Source organism: Taeniopygia guttata, chromosome 29 (genome assembly GCF_048771995.1).
Source record: "Taeniopygia guttata chromosome 29, bTaeGut7.mat, whole genome shotgun sequence".
Taxonomy (NCBI): Eukaryota; Metazoa; Chordata; class Aves; order Passeriformes; family Estrildidae; genus Taeniopygia; species Taeniopygia guttata.
In genome coordinates, this window is record NC_133054.1 from 3,631,690 (window position 1) to 3,652,595 (window position 20,906).

The following is a 20,906-nucleotide window of genomic DNA, read 5'->3' on the forward strand; positions in this document are numbered from 1 at the left end:
GCACCTCAAAGTGCAACTTTTGGGCACTGCTGGCTTCTGTCTCCATGGGAGGTGGCACCCAGGGGCTGGGCCATGGCACCCAGGGAAGGGAGAGGACGAGGAGGCGACACCGGTAACGCTGCTGCCGGTTTATTCCTGCAGCCTGGAGCTTCAACTACAAAAAAAAAATCCAAAAACCCGAAGGATGAGGTGCAGACAGTTCCCAGGACAGCCACAAAACCAGCCCCGCCCTGGCAGAAGGGAGGGACCGGCCCCCAAACAGCCTCCAGCAGCTCCTCCGCTCCGTGGGGAAAGTGGGGAGGGGGACTGGGAGAACAGGGGGGATGTTTTGGGATAATCCCAGCCCCAGTCTCTGCTTGTGGGCAGTCCTTGGGGAGCACAGAGAGCTGGGAAAAAGCAGCCAGAGCAGTCCTGGCAGCCTCGCTGGTCCTGTCGTCCCCGGAGGGGTGATGAAGGGGGGCCTCAGGCGAAGATGGTCTCCTCCCTCCGCTTCTTGGTGAGGATGGTGCCTGGTTTGTGCTGGGCATCGGGGTGGTTGGCCAGCTCGGGGGGGCACGAGGACACGGGGCTCTCCAGGATGGCCTGTTTGAGGTCGTAGAACACCGTGGAGTCCTCCTTGGTGAGGAAGGTGATGGCAACACCGCTCTTCCCTGCTCGGCCCGTCCGCCCAATGCGGTGGATGTAATCTGGGGGGGAAAGTGAAGGGCTCAGTGTGGGCAGTGTCAGGGCTGGGCACTCCCTGCAGCCCCCCCTGCACTCCCAGTACCAGGGCTGGGCACCCCACAGCTCCCTGTGTGTGGCAGCACCAGGGCTGGGCACCCCCTCCACCCCCAAAAACCAATGCCAGGAACCCCCCCATCCCCTGACACAGGCAGCACTGGGGCTGGGCACTCCCCACACCCTCAGCACTGGGGCTGGGCACTCCCCACACCCTCAGCACTGGGGCTGGGCACCCTCTATCCCAAGAACCAGGGCTGGGCACCTCTGCAACCCCTTGGTGAGGGCAGTACCAGGGCCAGGCACCCCCTGCACACCCCGTACCAAAGCTGAGCAACGTCACAGCCTCTTCAGTGTGGCAGAATCAGGGCTGAGCAACCCCCCAAAGCCCCTCCAGTGCAGGTAACATCAGTGCCAAGCACCCCCAGCACGGGCAGCACGCCCCCCACTACCCCTCTCAGTGCCCCCCAGGCTCACCCTCGATGTTCTTGGCCATGTCATAGTTGACCACCATGGAGACGTCGTGGATGTCGATGCCACGTCCTGCCACGTCCGTTGCCACCAGGATGTCCTTGGCCCCAGCCTTGAGGTTGGAGAGGGCGAACTCCCGCTGCTCCTGGCCCTTCCCACCGTGCAGGGTGCAGGCGTTGTACTGTGGGAACAGGGGGGGTCAATGGGGGGCACAGCACGGAGCCCCCACGTGGGGACGAGGGCGACAGGGCTCAGGGTGACCCCTCCCAGCCCAGCCTCACCCCCATCTTCTCCAGGGACTTGGCCAGCACATCGCAGCCCTTCTTCTGGTTGACGAAGATGATGATGGGCGGGTCGAAGCCCTGCTCCAGGATGGCCAAGAGCTTCTTCCTGTAGAGCAGAAAGAGGAGGAAGAGACAGTTGGGCAAAGAGACGCTGAAGGCCCTGCCCTCCAAGCCCCAGGCCACCCCCAAATCCGTGCTCCCCACCTCTTCTCGGACTCGGACATGAGGAAAACCTTCTGCTCCACCCTCTCGTGGGGTTTGCCGGCCGAGCCGATGTAGACCACGGCCGGGCGCCGCAGGTAACTGCGGGCCAGGCGCTCCACGGCCGGTGGCATGGTGGCTGTGAACATGACAGTCTGCAAGGCAACAGTGACATCCTGTGAGGTGGCAATGTCCCCCCCCGTGGGGCAGGGAACATCCCCCCGCAGAGCAGGAACATCCCACAGCGAGGTTAGAACGCCTCTGATGGGGCACAATGTCGCTCTCATAGAGCAGGAACATCACCTGTGGGACAGGCACATCCCCCAGTGAAGCAGGAATGACCCCAGTGGGGCAGGAATGTGTTCCCACAGAGCAGGAACATCCCTCAATGAAATAGGAACAACCCCAGTGGGGCAGGAACATCCCCCATGGAGCAGAAGCAACCCTCAATGAGGTAGGAATGAGCCTAGAAGGGTAGGAATGTTCCCCTATGGAGCAGGAACATCTTCCTGTGGGGCAGGACCTTTCCCTTTGGGGCACGATTGTCCCCCATGGAGCAGAAATGCTCCTGACAGGGCAAAAATGTCCCCTTGTGGGGCAGGAATGACCCCTCACGGGACAGGAACATCCACTGTGAGGCAGGAACATTCCTCCACAGAGCAGAAATGTGACTCCCATTCCCTCAACCCCCTCCCCAAAATCCCAAATTGTCCCTCCTCACCCCACAGGAACCCTCCTCGTCCACACCCACCTGTCTGTACTTGTGCTTCCCGGACTCGAAGTTGGCCAACATCTTCTCGGGGTCCTCAGCCTCGTCGGTGTCGGGTTTCTGGTTGCTGACGGGCATGTGCTCCAGGATCTTCTGCACGTCGGGCTCGAAGCCCATGTCGATCATGCGATCGGCCTCGTCCAGCACCACGTAGGTGCAGCGGCTCAGCACCAGGTACCGGTTCTCCAGCACGTCGATGAGCCGGCCCGGCGTGGCAATGACGATCTGGGGGGCCGGGGGGGTCGGTGGGAGCCAGCCCAGGGCTGAGCTGCCCCCCTGAGACCCCCCCAGCCTCCCCACTCACCTCGCAGCCCATGCGGAGGCGGAAGCCCTGGTCCTCGCGGGAGATGCCGCCGATCACGGCCACGGTGCGGATGCCCAGGGGTTTCCCGAATTTGATGGTTTCCTCCTCAATCTGCTGCGCCAGCTCACGGGTGGGAGCCAGGATGATGGCGTAGGGCCCCTGGTCTGACTCCTCGATGCTGCAGCATGGCAGGAGATGGTTGTGTCACACACAGTGCCACATGCGTGCCCCTCCAGTGTCACCCCATCTCCTCCACCATGTCACCCTGTAACCCTGCCTCAATCCCCCGACAGTGTCACCCTGTCACCCTATCCTGTCACCTCCACAGTCCTGATCCTTGTGCAGTGTCACCCTGTCACCCCATCCTGTCACCTGTAACCCTGCCTCAATCCCCAACAGTGTCACCCTGTCACCCCATCCTGTCACCCCCACAGTCCTGATCCTTGTGCAGTGTCACCCTGTCACCCCATCCTGTCACCTGTAACCCTGCCTCAATCCCCCGACAGTGTCACCCTGTCACCCCCACGGTCCCGCCCCCTGTGCAGTGTCACCCTGCCACTCCACCCCGTCCCCAGGGCAGTGTCCCCGGCCCGCACCGGTCGATTTTGGGCAGGGTGGTGATCCACACGAGCAGTGGGATCAGGAATGCCGCCGTCTTGCCGCTGCCGGTCTCGGCCACGCCGATGATGTCCCGGTTCTGCAGCCCGATGGGGATGGCCTGGCGCTGGATCGGGGTCGGCTCCTGCCGGGGAGGAGCAGGTTGGGAGCAGAACTTCCCCTGTTCCCCCTCTCCAAATCCCTGACGACCCTTTTTTCCCCCCTCCCCAGCTCCCCCTCTCCGTGCCCACCTTGTATCCGCACTTGTCAATGACCTCCAGGATGTGGGGGGGCAGGGAGGAGTCCTTCCAGGAGCGGATGGGATTGGGGATCTTGCCCCCCTTGGTGGTGATGCTGTAATCCTCGCGGAAGATGCGCCAGTCCCTGTCCGTCATCTCGTCCAGCTTCTTCTGGGACCAGTGCCGGTCATCCCAGCGCTGCTTGGCCTCCTTCTTCCGCAGCTTCCGCAGCCGCGCCCTGCCGGAGGGATGGGGAAGGGATAGTGGGGAAAAGGGAATGGGGGGGGAAAAGGGGAATGTGGGGGAAAAGGGGAATGGGGAGGGAAAAGGGGAATGGGGAGGGAAAAGGGGAATGCGGGGGGAAAAGGGGAATGGGGAAGGAAAAAGGGGAAACAGGGGAAGGGAAAAGGGGAGTGTGGGGGAAAAGGGGAATGGGGGGAAAAGGGGAATGGGGGGGAAAAGGGGAATGGGGGGGGAAAAGGGAATGTGGGGGGGAAAAGGGGAATGGGGAGGGGAAAAGGGGAATGGGGAAGGAAAAAGGGGAATGGGGAAGGAAAAAGGGGAATGGGGGGGAAAAGGGGAATGGGGGGGGAAAAGGGGAATGGGGGGGGAAAAGGGGAATGGGGGGAAAGGGGAATGGGGGGAAAGGGGAATGGGGGGGGAAAGGGGAATGTGGGGGAAAAGGGGAATGTGGGGGAAAAGGGGAATGGGGGGGGAAAAGGGGAATGGGGAGGGAAAAGGGGAATGTGGGGGGGAAAAGGGGAATGGGGAGGGAAAAGGGGAATGGGGGGGGAAAAGGGGAATGGGGGGAAAAGGGGAATGGGGGGGGAAAAGGGGAATGGGGGGGGAAAAGGGGAATGGGGGGGGAAAAGGGGGAAACAGGGGAAGGGAAAAGGGGAAACAGGGAATGGGGAAAAGGGAAAGCAGGATGGGGAAAAGGGGATAGGTAAAGGGGGATGAGAGAAAAAGGATGGGGAAAAGGGAAAGAGAAAAGTGTGATGGGGAGAAAGCAATAGGAAACGGGAGATGAAGGAAAAGGGAACGGGGAAAGCAGGATGCAGAAAGGAGAATGAAGGAAAAGGAAATGGGGGAAAAGGGAGAAGGAAAGGGGATGGGAGAAATGGGGGTGAGGACAGGGAAATGAGGGCAGGGCAAAGAAAGGGATGACAAAAGGGAGTGAGGAAGGTGAGGAAAGGGAAGGAGAAAGCAGATAGGGCTCACTCTGTGCCTCTAGAACCCTTCTGCCGATTTCCTGCAGGACCTGCTGCAGCCCAGCTCCACATCCCAACCAAGCTAAGCCAGCCATGACCCCACACACCCCTCAGCACCCTCCCAGCTTCCCCAAAACCTCACTCCTCCTGCTCCTTCTCCTCCAGCGTCCGCCTCTTCTCCATCAGGTCCCCGTAGAACCGCGACTGCTCCCGTTTCTGCTGCTTCAGGTCGATGCCAGCGATGAAGCCGCGGCCCAGCAGCTGCACCTGGTGCCTCTCCTTGTACCTGGAGCAGGGTGGGAGCATCAGGAGCAGGGCTGGGGGCTGCCTTGCACCCCACAGGGACACCCCCAGCCCTAGGGGCACCCCAGCACTCACAGGGGGTTGTAGTCGATGGACGTGTCCTCCGACGCGTCCCACTCGAACACGAACTTGCGGTCGTTGAGGTGCCGCGTGCGCCGGCGCTTCTTCACCCCGCCCAGGTACCGCTCCTGCAGGACCCCAGCCTCAGTGGGACCCCCCATCTCCCCCCCAGCTTTCCCCCGGACCAGCCCCCAGGCCCACCTTGATGGCGTGGAGCTCTTTGCTTTTGTCCTTCTCCTCCCGGATCTTCTGCCTGCCCTCCTCGTCCTCGGTGCCGTTGGTCTCGCGCTCCATGCGCTCGCGGCGCTCCCGGCGCTCGCGCTCCTGGGGGTCTTCTGGGGGGCAGGGGAAGGGGCTCAGAGCCAGCACCCGCCCCGAGGGCTGGCTGGGGTCTCCAGGGATGAGCCCTTACCCAGCATCTTCCTGCCCATCTCCTGGAATTGTTTCCTCTTCTTCCTCTCCTCCTCCAGCAGCCGCTGCCGCTCCTCCACCTCCTGCTGCCGCCGCCGCAGGGCCTCGGCCTCCCGCTCCGCCTTGGACAGGAACTTGGGCTGGCACAGGAGAGAGGCAACGTCACACTGGGCCCTGCCTGCCACCCCCGTGCTGCTGCGGGGTCCCCTCAGCCTTCTCTGCTCCTTCCCGGACCCCCCAGGCCTCTCCTCTCCCTCCTGGGTTCTTTCTCTCCCTCTCTGGATACCCCAGACCTCTCCACTCCCTGCCAGGAGCTCCCTCCCCGTGTCCCCCAGCCCTCCTTTCCCTCCCAGGGCCCTTCTGTGCCCCTCGCCAGACCTCTCAGCCTTCCCAAAGTCCCCCTGCTCCCTCCTGGGGGTCCCTCTCTCCCCTGTCTCCACAGCCCCCCAGGTGCCCTCCAGCCCTCCCTGCTCCAGCCCATGACCCCTCCCGGTGTCCCCTGGCACTCCCTGCTTCCTTCTGGGGTCCCTCTGCACCCCCAAGTTTCTCAGCCCTCCCTGTTCCCTCCTGGGGTCCCCCTGCAGCGTCCCCACAAACATCCACACCCCCAGCAGAGGGAGGAGGCTCCTGTTCCTGCTCCCACCTTGGCTTCTGCCTCCTCTTCTGCCTTCTTCTTTGCCAGCAGCTCCTCCAAGGACAGCGGCTGCGCCTGCAAGAGAGGCCAGATATCAGCACCGCTCCTGGAATCACTCCCCAGGGACCTGGACCCTCCTGGAGCCGCTCCCACACCCTCCTCACCTTCTCCTTCTTCAAGGCATTTTCCTCCTCCTCCTCTGCTTTCCGTGCCTCCCGATCCTTCCGCGACTTGGAGTCCTTCCCCCTGCCCGGGGACAAACTTCCAAGGAAAACAGCACGGAATAAGACACCGAGCCCAGCCCTGAGGGATCTCCAGCCTCCAGGGGGTTAGGGGAGAGCAGGAACCCCTCACAAAAACCGCCAGGACCCACCTGGAGCGCTTGCGGTCCTTGTCCCGCCGGTGCCCATCCTTGTCCCTGTCCCGCTCCTTCTTGCTGCGGTCCCGGTCCCGCTCCTTGTGCCGCCGATCCCTGTGGGATGGGGGATCAGAGCACGGCCCCACAGCCCTCACCCACCCCCGGGGGGCCCTGCAGAGGTTTGGGTTCAGGCATCTGAGATTTGGCTCATTTGGAGATTTCCTGGCCAATGCAGCAGTGAGGGTGGTGGGCTCAGTGCTCCCAATCCCCAATTCCTGCCAGGAGGCAGGGCTAGGAGGAAGGCAAAGTAAGCTCAAAACTTTAAAAGGGAGCCTCTTTATACCCTTTATAAAATAAATAAACACCGTTATTAAATTTTTCTTTATATCCTCTTGAAAGGGGTATAAAAATTTTATTTCTTTTTTAATTAATAATTTAATTTTTTCAATTAAAATTTTAAAATTTTTTCAATTAAAAGAGCTGCCTCACCTCTCCGTGGACTTGGAGCGGGAGCGGGAGCGCGAGCGGCTCCGCCGCCGCTCCCGGGATCGGTGCCGCTTCCGCTCCTTGGCTGGGGAGCTCTTGCGGTCCCGGTCCCGCTCCCGGTCCCGCTCAGGGGAGCGGGAGCGTTTCCTCTCCTCCTTCACCGGGGATGCATCCCGATCCTTCTTGTCCGCCAGTTCTCCGGCCATCTGCGGGGAGGGGTCAGGGCGGGCTGCACCGGGAGGGTCGGGGGCGGCACCGGGAGGGCCGGGGGCTGCACCGGGAGGGCCGGGGGCGGCACCGGGAGGGCCGGAGGCGGCACCGGGAGGGTCAGGGCTGCACCGGGAGGGCCGGGGGCGGCACCGGGAGGGCCAGGAGGGAGAGGGAAGGGTTGTGAGACCCAGGGGGGGCACAGAGGGACCCCAAGGAGCAGTGGGGAGGGCTGAGAGTCCACCAGGAGGAAATGGGGGGACGGCAAAGGAGCCGGGGAAGGAACAGACAGACACCAAGAAGCAGCAGCGAGAGTTGGGGGACCCCGGGAGAGAGCAAAATAGAGAGAGGGAACCCGGGGAGAGAGCAAAGGGACCCTCAGGTGGGAGAGGGAACCCGGGGACAGCCCAAAGGGACCCTGAGGATGGAGGGGGGACGCCGGGGGCACCCCCAAGAGGGCACAGAGGGACCCCAGCAAGGAGCGGGAAGGGCTGGGGGGCCCCGAGGAGAGAACGTAGAGGGAAGGGAGTACCCCGAGAGGGCAGAGGGAGCCCCGGGGGGTGGATGCGGAGAGCCCCGGGGAACCCCGGAAAGGCTCCGGCAGGCCCGGGGGACGCGGCGCAACGGCGCTCCAGGCCCTGCCGCCGGTACCCAGTAGCGGGGCTCCGCCCGGTGCCGCGGCAGCAGGGCTCTCCAGCCCCTGGGCCCCCGGGAGGTTCCTGCAATGCCCCTCGCTCGCTCCCGCCGGTCCCCGCTCACCGCCGCGGCCCCGGGATCAGCGCCGCCGCTCCGCCGCCATGTCTGCCGGGCCCACAGGGCACGCCGGGACGGCGCGGGACTACAGCTCCCGGCAGCCCCCGCGCCTTTGGACTACAGCTCCCGGCAGCCTCCGCGCGCCCTCAGCGCCCCTGCGCGGTCGCAGCTCCGCCGCGCCCCGTGATCCTTCCGCCGCGCGGCGCTCCCCCCTCCCCACCGCAAAGAGTCCCCCCCGGGACGCTGTCCCCGTGTCCCCGCGGCCCAGAGCACCCCAAAGCCACCCCAACCAGAGATTCTGCACCAGCACCCAGGGGTGACAGCGCAGCCCCACGTCGGTGTCACCATCGCCAGTGACACCAACACATCCCCAAACTCCCACCAGCCTCCAAAAAGCAGGATCCCTCCCCAAAGCACAGGGCCAGGCAGGGCTGCACATAGGTAGGTGTTATATTTCTGATAATAAATAAGCTTTTTAATAACACTGACATGGAACAGATACACCCCCCCCACCCAAGACAGTCCATAAAACAGCCTCCCTCCCCCTCCCCAACCCACAGGGTCCCCCAGGGCCAAGCAGCAGATGAGGGGTGGGGGAAAGGGGGAGAAAACAGGATGAGTCCATGGATGAGTCCCATGATGTGCACCCCAAACCCCACAGGGATCCCCAGGACAGGGTCCCTGTGTCCCCCAAACCCCACAGTGACCATCCCAGGTTGATGTCCCTGAGGGTCTGGGCACCCCAACACCCCACAGGGACCCCTTGGGGTTGATGTCTCTGGGATCCTGTGCCCCCCAAACCCTGCAGGGACCCCTCTGGTTGACGTCCCTGAGGGTCTGGGCAACCCAAACCCCAAAAGGACCCCTTGGGGTTGATGTCTCTGGGGTCCTGTGCACCCCAAACCCCGCAGGGACCCCTTGGGGTTGATGTCCCTGAGGGTCTGGGCATCCCAAACCTCCCAGGGTTGATGTCCCTGGGGTCCTGTGCACCCCAAACTCCCCAGGAACCCCCTCGGGGTTGATGTCCCTGAGGGTCTGGGCACCCCAAACCCCACAGGGACCCCTCGGAGTTGATGTCTCTGGGGTCCTGTGCACCCCAAACCCCACAGGAACCCCTATGGGTTGATGTCCCCGGGGTCCTGTGCACCCCAAACCCCACAGGGACCCCTATGGGTTGATGTCCCTGGGGTCCTGTGTGCCCCAAATCCCCCAGGGACCCCCTCAGGGTTGGGGACACCCCCAGACCCCCTTCCCCAGGCTGTGGGGCTGGCAGGGCGATGGTGCCAGGGAAGGGCAGCACCCCCCACCCTCCTTTTGAGGGGGGGGAGCTGCAGACTCCAGAGCCCCGTCCAGCCCCCCCACCCTATTCGGGGGGCTTTGAGGGGGGGTCCCAAAGGTGAGTGCGTGCGTGTTTGTGTGTGTGGGGTCATTCCCTTGGCCCCTCACATGACGGAGCAGCTTTTTGCTTTTTCCTTCTTGAAGGTGGAGGAGATGAGCTCGGAGCGGCTGGGGAGGTGCAGGAGTCTCTTGGAGAGGCTGCGGGGGGGGCTGCGGGGCGGCTGGGGGGGGGCTCTGCTCAGGCACAGGCCGGACACGGTCCGGAAGATGCTGTGAACGCTTTTCTCCGAGGTGAAGGCCGAACACTCCAGGTAACCCTCGGCTCCCAACTGCCGGGCGGCCGCGCAGCCCTGCGAGCCCGGTGCAGGAGGGACAGGGCAGGGTGAGCCCCACGGCCAGAGGGACAGCCCCAGATACACCCCACAGCCAGAGGGACAGCCCCAAATACACCCCACAGACAGTGGGACAGCCCCAAACCCACCCCACAGCCAGTGGGACAGCCCCAGATACACCCCACAGACAGTGGGACAGCCCCAAATACACCCCACAGCCAGAGGGACAGCCCCAAATACACCCCACAGACAGAGGGACAGCCCCAAATACACCCCACAGACAGAGGGACAGCCCCAGACCCACCGGGACAACCCCAAAACCCACCGGGACAGCCCCAAACTGAGCCCCAAACCACCGGGACAGCCTCAAACCACTGGGACAGCCCCTAAACCCACCGGGACAGCCCCAAACTGAGCCCCAAACCCACCGGGACAGCCCCCAAACCCACCCCACAGACACTGGGACTGTCCCACAGACAGCAGAACAGCCCCAAAAACTCACCGGGACAGCCCCAAATACACCCCACAGACAGTGGGACAGCCCCAAACCCATCCCACAGACACTGGGACAGCCCCAAATCCACCAGGACAGCCCCCAAACCCATCCCACAAACACTGGGACTCCCTCAAACCCAACCCACAAACACTGGGACACCCCCAAACCCATCCCACAAACACCAGGACGCCCCCAAACTCATCACACAAACACCAGGACACCCCCCAGAACCCACCAGGACACCCCAAACTGAGCCTTGTGCAAACCCCGGGACAGCCCAAACCCACGCTCAGGTCAGAGCAGCCGGACACCCCAAAAGCACCCCCAGAGACAGCGGGGCCCCCCAAAGCCAGGCAGACCTGCTCGTAGGAGATGGGCGCCTGTTTCTGGTGCGAGAGCTCCAGCAGCGTGCTCAGGTCTGTCCTCAGGTCCGTCTTGCAGCCGATGAGCAGCACCCGGGTGTTGGGGCAATAATCCAGGATTTCGCTCTTCCACTGAGGGGTCGGGGCACACAGCTGCTCTCAGGGCACCCCAAGAGCCTCTCCCTGTCACCCCATAGGGGTGGGGTCTCGGTGTGCCAGCCCAGACCCCATAGAGGTACCACCAAGGACAGTGTCCTCACATCCCTGAACCCCCAAACCCCACAGAGATACCCCCAGGACAGTGTCCTCACATCCTGAACCCCCAAACCCCACAGAAATACCCCCAGGACAGTGTCCTCACATCCTGAACCCCCAAACCCCACAGAGATACCCCCAGGACAGTGTCCCTCTGTCCCTGAAGCCCCAAACCCCACAGAAATACCCCCAGGACAGTGTCCCCCTGTCCCTGAACCCCCAAACCCCACAGGGATCCCCCCAGGCTGGTGTCCCCACATCCCTGAACCCCCAAACCCCACAGGGATCCCCCTGGCTGGTGTCCCCACATCTCTGAGCCCCCCCCAAACCCCACAGAGATACCCCCAGGACAGTGTCCCCACATCTCTGAGCCCCCAAACCTCACAGGGATCCCCCAGGCTAGTGTCCCCACATCTCTGAGCCCCCAAACCCCACAGAGATCCCCCTGCATGTATGTCCCCACATCTCTGAGCCCCCCAAACCCCACAGGGATCCCCCAGGCTGGTGTCCCCACATCTCTGAGCCCCCCAAACCCCACGGGGACGCTGGCCCGGGGTCTGAGCCCCCTCCCCACCTTCTTGGCCGCGCTGTCGAGGGTCTCGGGGCGGCTGACGTCGAAGCAGAGCAGGACAGCGTCCGAGTCGCTGTAGCACAGGGGCCGCACGTTGTCATAGTAGGGAGAGCCTGGGGGAAAACGGGGGTCACCGCTCAGCCCCCCACCCCAGGGACACGGGAAAGGGGGTCTGGCTAAGGGACAGAGCCCCCCAAATGGGACACAGCCCCCCAAACTGCCCGGGGTGAGGGCACGGCTCTAGAGTCCCCCAAAAGGGACACAGCCCCCCAAAAGGGACAGACACACAGCTCTAGAGCCCCTCAAAAGGGACAGAGCCCCCCAAAAGGGACAAACAGCTCTAGAGCCCCTCAAAAGGGACACAGCCCCCCAAAAGGGACACAGCCCCCCATCCTGCCTGGGGTGGGGACACAGGTCTCAAGACCCCAAAATAGACACAGCCCCACTCCTGTCCAGGGTGAGGGAACAGCTCTAGAGCCCCCAAAAGGGACAGAGCCCCATTCCTGCTTGGGGTGGGGACACAGCTCTAGAGAACCCCCCCAAAAGGGACACAACCCCACTCCTGCCCGGCATGGGGACACAGCTCTAGGGACCCCAAAAGGGACAGAGGGACACACAGCTCTAGAGCTCCCCAAAAGGCACAGAGCCCCCCAAAACAGACACAGCTCCCCTCCTGCTCAAGGTGGTGGCTCACAGCTCTAGAGAACCCCAAGAAGGACAGAGGGACACAGCTCCAGAGCCCCTCAAAAGGGACACAGACCCCCAAAAGACACAAAGCCGCCTCCTGCCTGAGGTGGGGTGCACCGCCTTGGAGCCCCCAAAAAAGACCGAGCCCCTAAAAATAGACACAGCCTCACTCCTGCCCAGCATGGGGGTTCACAGTTTGGGAGAACCCCAAAAGGGACAGGGGAGCAGAGCTCTAGAGCCCCCGAAAACAGACACAGAATCTCAAAAGGGGTGAGGGGGGACACCGTTCTAGACCTCCTTAAAAAAGACAAACCCTATTCATGCCTGAGGTGGGTGCACCGAGCTCTGGAGCCCCCCAAACCAGACACAGCTCCCCAAAAGGGACAGAGGGACACACAGCTCTAGAGCCCCCCAAAAGGCACAGAGCCCCCCAAAACAGACACAGCGCCCCAAAAGGGACAGCGGGACACACAGCTCTAGAGCCCCCCAAAAGGCACAGAACCCCCCAAAACAGACACAGCGCCCCAAAAGGGACAGAGGGACACACAGCTCTAGAGCCCCCCAAAAGGCACAGAGCCCCCCAAAACAGACACAGCTCCCCTCCTGTTCAGGGTGGCAGCTCACAGCTCTAGAGAACCCCAAGAAGGCCATAGGGACACAGCTTTAGAGCCCCCCAAAAGGGACACAGCCCCCCAGGGGCCGGGGAGAGGGGCACAGCTCTGGAACCCCCCCAAAACGCCACCTCCGTCCCCGCAGCCCATCAACGTCGCATCGCGCCCTGGCGAGGCAGCGGGAAATGGAGCCCGCGGTGTTTATGTAACATCCCCCCCGCCCCCCGTTTTGGGGAGCCCCGGCAGCACCGAGGGGTGTCGGGGTGAGGGGGGAAGCCGGAGGAGGGGGTGGGACACGCTGCCACCCCCTCGGGGTCCTCGGGGACACGGAGCCACCAGCGCCGCACCGGGACTGCGGGGGTCCCGGCGCGGGGGTAAAGGGGGGTGCGGGAGGGGGTCAGTGGGGTGGGGGGCTCCGGGATGTCCCTCCCGTCCGTCCCCCCCGGCCCCCCAAAGGCCTCGGAGGGGTTTCGCAGCCCAGACGCTCCGTGCACGGAATAGCAAAGAGGCTGCGCCAGCGCATCGCCATGACAACCGGGGACCGGCGGGGACCCCCCCCCACCGCCCGGGGGGGACACTGCAGCACCGGGCAGGGCTACCCCGACCCCCCCCTAACTCTTTGGGGTGCCCCGGGAAGGGCAACACCGGGATATCCCCTAATCCGCCCAATTCACACCGCGGGGAGGGGGGCTCAGCGGTGCGGGGACCCCACAAGGAGGGGGCTCAGCCTCCTGTGAGGGTGTCGGGACCACCGTGGGGTCGGTCCCTGGGGAGAAGCTGCGCTCCCCACCCCCACGGATGTGACCCTGCACCTGAAGCCAGCCCAGCGCGGCCGCAGGGACCACAAAACAGCCCCAAAACAGCGCCGAGACCCCTCCACGGCCACCAGCGCCCCTCCCCGCCGCGCTGCGGGTCCCCAAAACACCCTCGGGACACCAAAACACCCCACTGCAGCGACCCCCCGCTCACTGCAGCATCCCGACCACGACCCCCCAAAAACCCCTAGCCACCTTCCCCAGCAAACAGCCCGACCCAGGGTCGGGCAGCCCCCGCCCCACTTCTCCGGTAGCGGAGCCCCCGCCAGCCCCTCAAACGTGCACCGGTACCGGAGGTGTCCCAGAGGCTCAGTTCCACCCGCTGCTCCTCGCTGGCCAGACACGCCGTGTAGTTCTCAAACACGGTGGGCACGTACGTCTGCAACGGGGCACCGAGAGCGTCAGCGCCCGGTCCCGCTTGCCGGTGCCCGCTGCCGGTTCCCGGTGCCGGTCTGGGCTCACCTCGGGGTAACAATCCTTGGCCAGCACCTGCAGCATGGCCGTCTTGCCGCACTGCACGTCACCCACCAGCACCAGCTTGCACCGGGCCGGAGCGGCGGGCGCCGGCCTCCGCTCCCGCATGGCGGCGGCGCGCACGGACCCCCCCCGCTCGCACCCACCCACCGCCCTGCGCCCCGCCGCCGCAGCGCCCTTATATACCCCGCCGGCTGCAGCGCCCGCCCACGGCGGCGCCCGCTCGCCAATCAGCGCGGGGAATCCCGGAGCTCCGGCCAATAGCCGCGAGGCAGAGCCGGCGGGGCACGCCCCGCACGGGGTGCGAGCGCGTTATTGGCCGCCAGGGGGCGCAGGCGCGGGTCAGGGCGGAAGTGCGGCGAGGCCCCGCCCCCCCCGCCGCCGTTGCCGGGAGACCGGAGGGACGCCACCGGTACCGGGACCGGGACCGCACCGGGACCCCAGAGCGGGGAGGGACACCCCAGAGGCGGAGGTGGGGCTGGGCAAAGGGCGGTGGGCGCTGGGAGAGCGTGGGAGGGAGGGGGGTGAGCTGGGAGGGCTCTGGAGATGGGCAGCGGGAATGGGCCTTGGGGGGGTCCTGGGGAGGGAGGTGGAAACAGGGCTGGGGGGTCCCCTCTGGAAGGGGAGAGGGGATGAGCAGGGCTTGAGGGGGTCTGAGGGTACTCCCAAGTGGAGGGGCAAAGAAAGGGGCCTGGGGGAGCCTGGGGTGGGCAGAAGGTTATGGGGTGTGGGGTACCCCATAGTGCGGGGGATGGAGGGGAGGGGGTCTGCGCAGGGGGAACAGGCCTTGGAGGCAGACCCCGGGCATCCCCCAACCCCTCCTGCCGTGTCCCCTTCTCCAGCCATGGCGGGGCTCCGTCCCACTGCCCCCAGGGCGGCCCAGGACGAGCTGCTGCTGCTGCAGAGACAAGCGCTGGCTGAGGAGGAGGCGGCCAAAGCCAAGCGGGAACTGCTCACTCGCTTCCTGCAGGTCCGGGAGCCTGCTGCAGCCACCCCCGATCTCCTCCAAACTCCACCTCTCTGAGCCCCCAAACCGCTTTTCCCCAGCAAACGCCCCCATCATCCCCACCAGGGCTGGGGCTGCCCCTGTTCTGCTGCACCCCCTGGTACCAGAGACAGCCCCAAGCCCACTCCTGCCCCTTTCCCACTTCCCACGGTCCCTCCACAGGAGAAGCTGTCCCGGGAGGAGCAGAGCAGCAGGCGGGGTCTCCACAAGGTCTGCACGCTCTGGCGCTCGGCCCAGCGCAAGACCAAGGACCAGGAGCTGCACCAGGACATCGAGATCCTCAGCCAGACCTTCACACGGGTCATGGACTGCAAGGACAGCGCCATTGAGGTGCCTGTGGGGGCTGGCAGGGCATGGGGGGTGCCAGGGGACACACATGACCCCCACTCCCCCCAAAAACTCCCCAGGCGCTGGTCACGGAGCTGAAGGAAGCAGAGGAGCAGCAGAACCGAGCCCTGCGCAGCCACCTGCACCTCACAGACCAACTGCTGCACCTCCAGCGCTGCCGCCTGGGCTACCTGGAACAGGGGTTCAGTGCCCAGGTGGGCGCCCTGAAGGCCGAGTTTGAGGCTGAGAGGTGTGGAATTTCAGAGGGAGAAGGGGAACGGGGCAGCAGGGGCACCCATGGGCTCTCCTGGGACGGAGCTGAGCCTTCCCTGGCCCCACAGCGTCTCTGTCAGGGAGGAAACCCCTTTGCCCTGCCTTGTGTGCCCACAGAAAAGCCATGCTGGAGCAGCAGGACTGGGAAAGCTGCTGCCTGCAGGACATGGCGCTGGCCATGGAGCAGGATCACGCCAGGAACGAGCACGAGGCCTTGCTGAGCTTCCAGAGCGCCCGGGACGACATCAAAAACAAGGCAAGGGGGCACAAGGGAGCACCGAGGGGCTCTCGGGGCTGGCAGGGGAGGTTTGGGGGTGTCACCTGTGTGTCCCCAGTGCTGGCAGGATCAGCAGTACAGCCGGCTGCAGCTGGTGGCCAGGCTGGAGGGGCTGTGGGACCAGATCCAGGCAGCCCGGAGGAGCTACGCCCAGGCCACAGAGAAGAAGAAGGTGGAGTTTGAGGAGCTGAAGAGGAAGTGTGAGAAGACTTCCTGCGAGATTGATGCACAGGCGAAGAAGCTGCAGAAGCTCCAGGTTTTGGCAGGGTGCTGGGTGGCTGTGGGAGTGGCGGTCACTGGCAATCCCCACTAATTTTCCATGGAATTATTGAGGTTGGAGAAGCCTCTGAGGCCCATCAAGTCCAAGCCAGCACTGGCAAGGAGGTGACAACAAGCCAGGCTAAGCAAGGGCCCCCCAAGAGTTTGTGGAGCAGTGCCTGAGCCATAGAATCATGGAATTACTGAGGCTGGAAAAGTCTCTAAGACCATCAAGTCCAATTGTTCTCTCAGTGCTGCCGGGGCCACCACTAAGCCACGTCCCCAGGGGCCACATCCACCTGGTTTTTGAGCACTTCCAGGGACGGTGCCTCCATCACTGCCCTGAACAGCCCATTCCAAAGCTGGGCCACCCTTTCCAAGAAGGAATTTTCCCCAGTGGCCATCCTGCTGTTCCACCAGGACTTGGTTACGAGCACGAGGGGCCAGATCGCGGCTCAGCTGCAGGAGAGCGAGGAGCAAACCCAGCGCATCCGGGACGAGAGGGAACTCGCCCTCCAGAAGCTCCAGAAGCTGCGGGCTCAGCTCAGCCAGGCCGGGGCCACGGCTCACACCCACCTGGTGACGCTCACCTGCCAGTGCAGTGCCACCCTCAAGGTGCTGCGGCAGGTGGTGGAGAAGGTGAGTCGGGCAGCGCTGGGTGGGGATGTCCCTGTGCCCTGTGTCCTGCTGTCCCTTCCTGCCCTTCCCGGCGTCCCCCCCAGGCCCAGCGCGTCCTGCGCCTGGCTGAGATGTGCCGAAAGCTGGAGACACAGGAGGAGAAGGTGCTGCCCTTCTACCCCTCCTCCCTGGCCGAGTGGGAGCAGCAAAAAGCCCTCAGGGTCCTGGAGGAGACCGCCGGCGAGCCCCTGGCACAGGTGAGGAGGCACCGCCGCAGTGCTCAGGGCAGCAGGGCTGTGATGCAGCCCTGGGGATCCCCCAGCTGGTGCTTGGGCAGGCTGGAGACCCCAAAATCTCCCCGCTGCCTCCCCCCAGGCCTTGCAGGACTACGTGGGGCTGGAGCGGTTCTGGCAGCGGTTCAACAAGGCGAAGCTGGAGGAGAAGGGGCTGGAGCGGGCACGGGCAGCCCTGGCAGACAGGAACCAGGAGCTGCGGGGGCTGCTCCAGCAGTACCTGGCGGGGGCTACGATCAACCAGAAGGTGCCCAAAGACCTCCACCCCCTCCTCACCACCAAGCAAAAGTTGCATCCCCAGAAATGAGCCCCACATCGTGGGGGAGCCACGCTCGGGGACACAAGGTGTGGTGCACCCCAAGAGCCTCTGGGGAGGGGTCAACCACCAGGACCCCATTCCTGGCTCCACCAGCTCCAAGCTGAGGCTCCCTGGCAGTCTCCCTGGTGTTTGGGGGCTCAGGGATTGTCACTGCCTGGATATGCCTTAAAAGAGCAAAACTGCCTGAAAATGTGCTCCAGGGTCTTATTTCTGAGATTCATTGAGTCTGTCACCTCCCACTCAGGTCTGACACGACCCACCAGGGCCCTGGAGCAGGCAGGGAGCTGAGGGGTGCACAGCCCCTTCCCACTGCTCTGTGCCCACCACTGTCTCAGGAAGAGCAGCCGCAGATGCCGAGGGGAAGGTTTTATTTCTTTTTGGCTTTGTTCCTCTTCTCCTCCTTCTGCTTTTTCTTGGAGAGCTTGGGGCTGCTGGCCTTGCGGTATAGGTGGAACCCGATGAGCCCCAGCAGTGCTGGCACCAGCCCCAGGCACAGCAGTGGCACCACCTCGTTCACCACCTTCTGCCAGTAACTGGCCCGGGACAACCCCACCAGCTCCACCTCGAAGCGCAGCACCGCGTCACCTGCGAGGGGGGCACAGCCTGAGCGGGGACCCCACAGAGACCCCACGGGGACCCTGAGGGCTGTGCTCACCTGGGATGGTGGGGGGGGAGCCCCTCTTGCCGTAGGCTAAGTGAGGGGGAATGATGGCTCTGCGCTTCTCCCTGCCACAGTGAGAGCGTTGGTGCCACCAATTCTGGTGGGGACACTGGGGGGGACACTGCCCACCCGCGTGTCCCCCATCTGCACTTACCCCACACACATGTCCAGCAGACTCTGCTCCAGACCTGTAAGAGAGTGGGGCGAGGGTGAGTGGGGCTAGTCGGGGTTACCCCCACCCCCACTTCCCCTGAGCCCCTCACCCACCGGGAATGACTTGGTGCTTGCCCAGCTCCACCTGGAGGGGGTCCCGGCTCAGCGAGGAGTCGATGATCCGGCCATCCTCCAGCGTGCCCTGTGGGGGGCACGGTCACAGTCACTGCCATGGTCACCCCTGGGGACACAGCCCTGGCACTTTCTCTGTGTGGCTGCCAGCATGTTCCCAGTGCTGCTCTGGTGCTGATCCCAGTCCCTGCAGCTCCCCTGTGCCATCCCTGTGCTGATCCCAGTCCCTGTGCCCCCTCCTGTGCCATCCCTGTGCTGATCCCAGTCCCTGTGCCCCCTCCTGTGCCATCCCTGTGCTGATCCCAGTCCCGGTACACTCCGTGTCACTCTGGGACATCCTCCCCGCTCCCAGTGCCAGAGCCATGCCAAGGTAATCCTCTGGCTAATCCCAGTGCCAGCCATGCCCACACCGGGGTTATGCCACGCCAGCCCCAGTGTCTCCCTGTGCCACTCCAGGTGCCACCCAGAGCCCATCCTGGGGCTGTCCCCATGCCAGTCTCAGTGGCACCGTGGCACCCTCCCCTTGTCCAGCCCAGTGCCGTCCTCATGCCCACCCCGGTACCACCCCCACGCTCACTCCGGTTCCACCACGGTACCGCCCCATGCCCACCCCGGTACAACCCCCGGTACCGCCCCGGTGCCGGCCGAGGCTGCCCCGCCGGTGCCGGTGCCGGTGCCGGTGCCGGTGCCCCCGCCCCGCCCGCCGGAGCGCAGTGCTGACGTGTTCCTCCCGCCGCCCGCCCGCACCGTGTAGTGGATGTGCACCGTGTCCCCCGGCGCCGACAGCTCCGTGCAGCCCTCGGGGGGGGGCACCTGCAACGGGGAGCTCACGGGGAACCGGGACGGGGCCCCCTCCCCTCGGGGTCCGCGCAGCCCCCGCGCCCACCGGGCCCCCGGAGCGCTCCGAGAGCCGAACTCCCGCCCGGCCGCCCCGTCCTCCGCCACAGCCCGGTCCTCCCGCTGCCCTCCCATCGCAGCCCGGTCCTCCCGGTGCCCCGTGGCTCCCCACAGCCGCAGCCCGGCCCTCCCGGTGCCTCCCGCCCCGTGCCCGGGCCGAGCTCCCCGGTGCCCCCCGAGCGGCACCATGCCGCCGGTGCCCCGTGTCCCGCCGGTCCCGCCGTTCCCTGCCGGTCCCGCCCCGGTCTCAGCTGCCTGCCTAAGGGGGCCGCGTGGGTCCCCGGTGCCTCCCGCGCAGCCCCGGTTGCCCCGTCTCCCCCGGGCTCACGATCGTTTCCAGCCGTAGCTCCCGGGCGCCGGTTTCGGTTTCGCTCTCGGCAGCGCGGCAGAGCGGCGGCGGCGGCAGCAGCAGTGCCACGAACAGCAGCGCGGCGGGGAACGGCATGGCCGAGCTGGCGGCGGAGGAACGGGCACCGGCACCGGGACCGCCCCTCAGCCTCGGGCCCGCCCCCGGGCCCGCCCCCGCACCGAGACCGGCCCCGGGACGGGCACCCGCGCCTGCTCCGGGCCCCGGCGGAGCTGCGGGACGGAAGGATGCTGAGGACCGGCCGCTGCCTCGGTGCCCGGTGCTCCGTGGGGACCCCGGCGGGCACCCGGGCTCGCCCCTGCCCGGGGACCGTCCCGGCGGGGGCTCCGGGTGAGGGTCAGAGCGGAGGGTCCGGGCGGGGGTCTGGGCCGGGAACGCGTCCCAGGCACCGGTTGGGTGCAGCCCCCGGTGTCCTGCCGGTGCCAGCAGGCGGCAGCACAGCCCGGGGAAACCGGCACCCACCGGAGCCCGGGACCCCTCCCCGGGTCCAGAACCCGCCACGGGTGCGGGTCATTCCTTCTCCCGCCACTCCCGCAGCTCTTCCAGCCCCGGCGGTGCAAGACAAGGGAAGCCGAGCCCCGAGCCCGGGCTGGGGGCCCGGTGGAGCCCGGTGGGACGGAGCTTGGCCCGGTGGAGCCCCGTCCGTGTGCCTGGAGACACCCAACCCCCGGGGCAGAGCTGGCAACGCAGGGAATCCCCCCGGTGGGCAGCCGGGATCTCCGGCCCCGTGTCCGCCGGGATGGCCTCCTTGGTGTCACCGGCCCCGGTGCAGCTCCCGGACGACGGCATCGGCACGCCGGCCCCACCGGCGCACCCACATACCAGCCTCGGTTGCCGAGAGGTGGGGAAGCCGGGCTGGCGGCCGGGCCCGGGGCGCTAATGGGATTAGGGGCGCCGGGTCAGCCCCCGCCATACAAAGCCGTCGGTCCAGCCGGTGGGAACGCGTCGGTGCCGGCTCCGCTGCTCCCACCCACCGGGGAGCCCCGGTCATCCACGCTGAGCCCCCCCGAGGGAGCTCCCAGAGCCCCGGTCATCCCCACTTCAGCTCCCCGGTGTCATCCCCATGTCCCCCAACCCATTGGGGGTGCCCCGGTCACCTGCACTGGAGCTCCCCCAGGTCATCTCTATGTCCCCCAACCCACTGGGGTGCCCTGGTCACCTGCACTGGAGCTCCCCCATGTCATCTCCACAGCCCCCAACCCACTGGGGTGCCCTGGTCACCTGCACTGGAGCTCCCCCAGGTCATCCCCATGTCACCCAACCCACTGGGGTGCCCTGGTCACCTGCACTGGAGCTCCCCCAGGTCATCCCCATGTCCCCCAACCCACTGGGGTGCCCTGGTCACCCACTGGAGCTCCCCCAGGTCATCCCCATGTCCC

General features: G+C 65.4%; 4 protein-coding genes across 5 annotated transcripts; 1 reads left to right on the plus strand and 3 right to left on the minus strand.

Moving 5' to 3' along the window:
* Positions 1 to 113: 113 nt before the first annotated feature.
* On the minus strand, positions 114 to 8,141 carry DDX23 (DEAD-box helicase 23). Of its 2 annotated transcripts, none has more exons than XM_030259336.4 (17): positions 8,012 to 8,141; positions 7,049 to 7,251; positions 6,575 to 6,673; positions 6,366 to 6,462; positions 6,211 to 6,276; positions 5,569 to 5,707; positions 5,358 to 5,488; positions 5,172 to 5,284; positions 4,936 to 5,079; positions 3,595 to 3,820; positions 3,343 to 3,488; positions 2,747 to 2,924; positions 2,425 to 2,667; positions 1,677 to 1,828; positions 1,470 to 1,578; positions 1,195 to 1,369; positions 114 to 686 (listed from the first exon to the last, which is right to left on the minus strand). In XM_030259336.4, the coding sequence occupies exons 2-17, from the start codon at positions 7,249 to 7,251 to the stop codon at positions 463 to 465; spliced, it is 2,445 nt and encodes an 814-aa protein (XP_030115196.1). In that variant the 5' UTR covers positions 8,012 to 8,141; the 3' UTR covers positions 114 to 462. The 2 variants fall into 2 exon arrangements, with proteins under 2 accessions (XP_030115196.1, XP_030115194.1); XM_030259334.4 differs by having other exon boundaries at positions 5,358 to 5,491.
* A 296-nt stretch (positions 8,142 to 8,437) lies between these two features.
* On the minus strand, positions 8,438 to 14,106 carry RND1 (Rho family GTPase 1). Its single transcript, XM_030259556.4, has 5 exons — positions 13,935 to 14,106; positions 13,764 to 13,851; positions 11,363 to 11,472; positions 10,531 to 10,665; positions 8,438 to 9,693 (listed from the first exon to the last, which is right to left on the minus strand). The coding sequence occupies exons 1-5, from the start codon at positions 14,052 to 14,054 to the stop codon at positions 9,448 to 9,450; spliced, it is 699 nt and encodes a 232-aa protein (XP_030115416.3). The 5' UTR covers positions 14,055 to 14,106; the 3' UTR covers positions 8,438 to 9,447.
* A 214-nt stretch (positions 14,107 to 14,320) lies between these two features.
* CCDC65 (coiled-coil domain containing 65) lies at positions 14,321 to 17,507 on the plus strand. The gene is made up of 9 exons (XM_030259380.4): positions 14,321 to 14,418; positions 14,789 to 14,916; positions 15,115 to 15,282; positions 15,360 to 15,529; positions 15,670 to 15,808; positions 15,888 to 16,085; positions 16,508 to 16,726; positions 16,810 to 16,962; positions 17,081 to 17,507. The coding sequence occupies exons 2-9, from the start codon at positions 14,791 to 14,793 to the stop codon at positions 17,303 to 17,305; spliced, it is 1,398 nt and encodes a 465-aa protein (XP_030115240.4). The 5' UTR covers positions 14,321 to 14,418; positions 14,789 to 14,790; the 3' UTR covers positions 17,306 to 17,507.
* A 161-nt stretch (positions 17,508 to 17,668) lies between these two features.
* FKBP11 (FKBP prolyl isomerase 11) lies at positions 17,669 to 19,679 on the minus strand. The gene is made up of 6 exons (XM_030259580.4): positions 19,489 to 19,679; positions 19,011 to 19,076; positions 18,246 to 18,333; positions 18,133 to 18,166; positions 17,973 to 18,043; positions 17,669 to 17,902 (listed from the first exon to the last, which is right to left on the minus strand). The coding sequence occupies exons 1-6, from the start codon at positions 19,603 to 19,605 to the stop codon at positions 17,685 to 17,687; spliced, it is 594 nt and encodes a 197-aa protein (XP_030115440.1). The 5' UTR covers positions 19,606 to 19,679; the 3' UTR covers positions 17,669 to 17,684.
* Between the last annotated feature and the right edge of the window lie 1,227 nt (positions 19,680 to 20,906).